At 40.2% G+C, this 6,000-nt stretch overlaps 1 protein-coding gene across 12 annotated transcripts in view; it reads right to left on the reverse strand.

Moving 5' to 3' along the window:
* The window catches only part of PROX1 (prospero homeobox 1), a 109,552-nt gene that overhangs the window by 70,211 nt on the left and 33,341 nt on the right, over positions 1 to 6,000 (reverse strand). For all 12 annotated transcript variants that reach the window (XR_008319462.1, XM_053309605.1, XM_053309619.1 and 9 more), the window contains one exon: positions 4,217 to 4,411. Coding sequence is in view for 11 of the 12 variants with exons in the window: in XM_053309605.1 (XP_053165580.1) it covers positions 4,217 to 4,411 (195 nt within the window). In the remaining variant the exon portion in view is untranslated. The remainder of the gene's footprint in view (positions 1 to 4,216; positions 4,412 to 6,000) is intronic.

The following is a 6,000-nucleotide window of genomic DNA, read 5'->3' on the forward strand; positions in this document are numbered from 1 at the left end:
GGTATTTTAACCCTGTTTCTTCAGTATTTAGTACAGGTATGCTAAAATATATATAGATACATTGTGAACAGTAGCCTCCATAAGTGGAAGCACAAAAACTGTAGGAAAATCCATGTAAATTATTTAAGATGAGAAGAATATCAGGCTTCCGTTATATTAAAAGATCAGCAATTAAGTATGAAGGGGAGGAACTTTGGCAATGCTAAATATAGAAAATGCTCAATTTGCTAAAGGGCTCCAGATCCAATTTCAACACCACAGTACAAGTCATTTTTGCTTTTGTACTAGTCACCTGGGCTGGATGCTGATCAGGCAAGATTGCATATCTACAAATGAAATGATCTGCATTAATGATCTGGCCAGATCTGAGCTTTTGGCCCAGCATGTGAAATGCAATGTTTTGTACAGCAATTGTAAAAGTGGCTACCTGAGAGACCCAATTGTGTGAAATGGAAGTTTCAAACCTAAGCCATACATCTAAACATCCTAGCCTAGGTGGACATGTTTCTTCCTAGGCATTATAGGAAATTAGCATCTCACAAAAAGAAGGGGAAGGGAAATCTATGATAGCAAAAAACCTCTAGAGCAGCCCAAATGAAGATAGCTGAATTATTGTGAACAATATCATGTGTTGCATTATCGTCTTGGAGCTGCTCTGGTTACAAGCCATGAAAATGGCTTCCGTGCCCAAAACTGTAATGGAAAACTCATATGGGTAGCTCAAAAAAGGTAAAGAAAAAAGAACACTGCAAGCCTCAGGGATTGGTAGTTTCGGTGCCTTGTTGCAATATTTAGATGTATGTAAAAATTATGACATTTTCAGACACTCAAGTGATTTGTGAGAATGCATTTGTGTTGTCAAATCATGGATACAGCCTTCACTCATCTTCTCCTAAATTGTTACTAGGAGGATGAAGCTGAATTTTAAGTACGTAGTTAAATCTTTCAAGGCACAAACTTCCCCCTTTTCTCTTGGCTTCTCTGCAAACAGCTTTGCAGAGAACAGCTTCATCTTACAGAGCATACCAGTGTGAGGGGTGAGGCTAGCTGGCATGTTCCCGTTTCCCCTGTACCCAGGTACAACAACAATTGAATAGGGCTCTTGTTATTAAGTGTTCTTAATAATCATAAAATGCTTGCTTGGGAAGTACACTTCAGCCTTCCTCACATGCATTCAAGGAGGCCATTCACACAAGCAAAAACTGTTTTCTACCTGTGTTTGGGAGCTGTGTGTGCTCCCAATTTTCAGTTGTGTGGAAGCTAGGAAAGAGGAAAACCTGGGTAGAAGTGATTGCATGGAATCAAGGTAGGAGGATAAACTATGTAGCTTTTCCTCCTGACTTGTTTCCACGGAATCACTTCTACCCAGGTTTTCCTCCTACCTTGCTTCCACACAATTGAAAATTGGGAGCACACACAGCTCCCAAACCTGGGTAGAACACAGTTTTGACTGTGTGAATGACCTTAAGGAGTTTGTATGTGTGTACAAGTGTTGATGAGAAACAATAGGCATGCACTGATTTTCAAAATAAAGCTTCTGGACGTGTAGAAGAGAGCATGGATGAATGGACATGTGTAGAGGAGAGCAGAAAAATGGCAGCAGCCCCATCTCCCAGTGCACACCACTACTACTTCTACTTCTAGTTCTTCTTCTTTCAATTTCTATACTGCCCTTCCAAAAATGGCTCTGGGCGGTTTACACAGAGAAATAATAAATAAATAAGATGGCTCCCTGTCCCCAAAGGGCTCACATTCTAAAACGAAACATAAGATAGACACCAGCAACAGTCACTGGAAGTACTGTGCTGGGGGTGGCACAGTACTTCCAGTATTTCAGGTGACATATTCACCTGAATGCCTTGTATGGAGCCAACTGTATACGTGTAGGACTCTCTCTACATGGATTCCAGTAATGTGGAGAGAGGACTATGGATGTACAGTTCTATGTGTTCTGACTCCACGCAGACATTAAGTAAATGTATGCACCATCAGAGCTAGAAAGGGATCTGGGGTGGCAATTTAAGTAGACTGACCTTTGCTGCAGGCCAAGAAGTGTTTTGTATGAGCAAGTTTTGGCTGCAAACTCAAACCAACCTCAGCCCCACTTACTGCCCTTAACAATGGGCTATATTGGAAGGCTGGCATAAGCTACTTTCTCTCAGACCCTCTAAACTGCAACATGGGGATAATGGAATGTGCAGGGCAAATTTTTAAATGTTTGCAAACCACACACAGAGAGACCCGGGTTAGAGCAGGAACCCCTGACTTTGTAAAGGCAGACCCTGATGTGATTGAATAGTAGTCTGTCCCTTCTCCACCTACCTCTGCAAAAAGGTAGCATCATCAAAGACAGAGTAACATCTCTGGAAACGCCTTTTCTAGACAGCATTCTGCACACATCAGGTTTTACCGTGAGTTTACTGAGGCTTTACTGCAAACTCAAAGTTGTCCCAAAAAACTGACACAGACAGTGATTTTTTTTTAACCCCAGATATAAATTGGACTACACTCTAATGCACAGTTAAAAACCCGAATTGTGTGTGAGGTGCTCCCTGATAGTTCGCAGGGACTTTGGGGTAAGTCTGCCTGATATGTGAATGCAGCCCTTACATTCTGGAGGAGATGTGAACCAAAGGGCTTTAAAAGCCCTGTGTGAAAAATGCCCTGGCTAATGGGAGAATAGAGCAGCGAAACAAAATATATCCAAATACACAGTAAGTTTGAAAATTGCACACAAATACTCTAACAACATAGGTACACTCATTCCATGTGAATAACGGTATGTGTGTACAGATCGACAATTATGTGTACACCAATCATACGTATGAACAACATAATGTATGAATAGGGCTCCTGAGATAAAACCACAGTGAATGAAGAAGCATGCAAATGAAATCTGCATATAAACCTCTAAGTCCCTCTCCAATTTATTTCCCCTCAAATTTATTTAAATATGTTTCTATATTAGAATTAAGTAATTTATATTTGAAATAGATTCTATAGATGTTCAACAGCTTTTGTTAAGCTATGCCTGTGACTACATGAGTTCCAAACATTCAGAAATAAAAACCAACTTTCCTGAATTGCATTCCTCTGAATATTCATTTCTCTCATCCTACATATTGGATCAACATTTCCATTATGACAATGTCCCTTTACAATGCACTTAGATATTAAGACAAAGGCACTCATTCTGAAAATGTTACCAAGTAGATTTAACACAGGATTCCTTCTGACGTTGAGGAGGGGGGAACCTTGCCACCCTCCTGAGCAATCCATTGTGCAGCTTCATACCAACCCGTAACTGTTCATCTCTTGAGTAGACAATAGCAGCATACTGCCACAAGCCTTCAGTGCTATGGAGTGAAACTCCCAGAATCCCCTCACATCATCATCACATCTGATTAGCTGAACAGTGCAAAACGCTAACTGCAGCACTGAGGAATTTGCTACTGTGGTCTCACAGAAGGTCAGCAGGTTAACAACAATAGGTTGCTGAGCTGATGCTTCAGTAGTTCACTTGCACAAGCTTATTGTTGGCCTGTAAGGAACAGTTTCACTCAAAGCTGCCAATCTACCGGGTGTAATCCAGAAATATTTGCTAAAGCAAGCACCCATTAATCTCAATGGAACTGAGGCACACCTAACTTTCTCTAGATAGAGGTTCCCAACCTTGGGGCCCCAGACATTGGGGTACAACTCAAAACAATGGCCAAAAGCTGGGGATAATGGGAGTTGTAATCCAACAATATCTGGGACCCAAGACTGGGAATCCGTGATCTAGACTGTGTCCTTTATTTTTATTTTCAAAGGGCTTGCATTTTTATTGTACTATTTGTTTCACTAAATAATAATTATCTGTGAGCAAATTCATCCAGAGGCTCTCTCAATAAATGCTAGTACATGAATCCAGATTTTAGAAACCATTTCCTTTGTCCAAAGTTTAAAAATGTTGTCGCAAAACCAAAGAGAACACCCCTGAATCATCTAGTATAAGAGAACAATTTTCTGCCTTTTTATGAGGCATGTTTATCTTACTTTTTACCAATCACACATGATCCTCTATTAATATCATTTACAAAGTGAACTGTATCAAGCTAGTAGACTGCAGAGACAAGTGAAAATGCAATTTCTAAAAAAATGTTATCAATTATATACTTGCATAGTGAGATTTTTTTTTTTTTAAAGGAAAGGAAAGAGAAAGATCAGTGCGTACCTCAAAATCATTTGCTTTATTGTAGTGCATGTTGAGGGCCCTGTACAGCTCACAGTCTCTGGTTATAGACAGCTCTTCAGTGCTTGTTACCCCATCATTGATGGCTTGACGTGCATACTTCTCCATCTGAATATAGTAGAACTCACGGAAATTGCTAAACCACTTGATGAGCTGAGAGGTAATGCATCTGTTGAACTGTTAAAATGCAAAGGGTAAGAACAATTAGAGGACTGATACTTCTTCTTTTCTCTCCCCAATTTCATAACATTCTTACACTTCTCTTTCTTTCCCACCCTCTCAAAGCTCATCTTTAACACCTAAGGGATAAGGAGGCACAAGAAGATGAGTAATATAAAATAAAAATATTGCACTGAACTTTTAAATAGCAAAGCATTGGTCTGGATATCATGGCCTAGAGTTGCATTGTGCACACCGGTGTTCTACAAATGTACAGCATCCAGGCTAAAAAATAGTATTTCCAGATTCCTAGGAACCACTATCAGGTTCTGGGAACTCAGTCAAAATGGCACTAGGATTTTCTGGCCTGGTGCAAATTAATTTTAATTGGTATAAGAAAGGACCAGTATACAAGCCGCAACCGTCGCCATTGGCATCAACAGGAAATTGTTATTAGGTTTTGCACATTGCAAGCCAGGCCATGCTTTCTGGAAAGCATGTATAGGGTATGGGGAATGTACTGTTTCCCCTATTATGTAATAGGGGAAGTGTTTATGGTTAAGTAGCCTGAGGACTATTATGTGTCAGTGTGTTTGCTGTTAAAAACAAACAGGTCTGAAACGTAATGGTGTATTTCTTTGTAAAACTACATCAAACTAAAATTATAATTACTTTAAATTTAATCTTGCTATGGAGTTGCACCCTCGGAGCTTGAAAAACGGGTTCCGTGTTGTGCTCTTTCACCCTTGCAGATGCTTATCAAATTCTGGCATGGTAATCCGAAAACACCTTCATCCATCCCTGCCATTCTCTTGGGCAAATTTAAAGTTTTGGGAGCTCATCTATAAGATGGTGTGACAAGCGCCAGATGATTTTATAGGTGTAAGAAGGTCAAGGTGAAACATGTTCACATCTTTCAGGGTGAGGTGTTTTTTTCTGTTTGTTTTTTGTTTTACTGCTTCCTATGACCTTTGAACTGAAGATGCCATCTAGGCTATGTTGCAGCTGATGCCCTCTTATTGACAACCCCTCCTAAGCGTAAAGGACAGATGCAACTCAACTTGCCAAGTTGAAACCAATAAATCCATAGCTATATATCAGGCAAGCTGATATACTACCCCCTGCCTTTTGTCATCACAGGCATTCACTTCCCCCAGCCCCCAGAAAGAGATGGGCATTAATCAAAAATCAACAAAGAACACTTATCAAATGCTGGCCATGAGAACATCCAGGCCTCCAAGAAGATGACAGCTAAAGTGTGCATTGGGGCTGTAATTACTACACAGAAAGTTGTTTCTATGCTAGCAAAGATAATAAACAAATGAAAATTTATGGCAGGGAATCTAAGTAACAAGGAAACAGAAGCAGGGAGACTGTTGTTTCTCCCAAAAGGCCAACTTGCTTCATAATTGCCATGCAGTTGCAAGGGTCCTTACAGATAATTGACCAGAAAATGATTAAGTCATCATCAAATCGCTTCTGCTTGCAAGAGTTCAAACATGTACTTAACCTATCCAAGAATTATATTTTCACTCTGTGTGTCTGCTCTGTCTCTATTCAGCCCTTGCGGGGAACCTGATTAAAAAGACAACTGAAGGACCCCCGTT

Source organism: Hemicordylus capensis, chromosome 1 (genome assembly GCF_027244095.1).
Source record: "Hemicordylus capensis ecotype Gifberg chromosome 1, rHemCap1.1.pri, whole genome shotgun sequence".
Lineage (NCBI taxonomy): Eukaryota > Metazoa > Chordata > Lepidosauria > Squamata > Cordylidae > Hemicordylus > Hemicordylus capensis.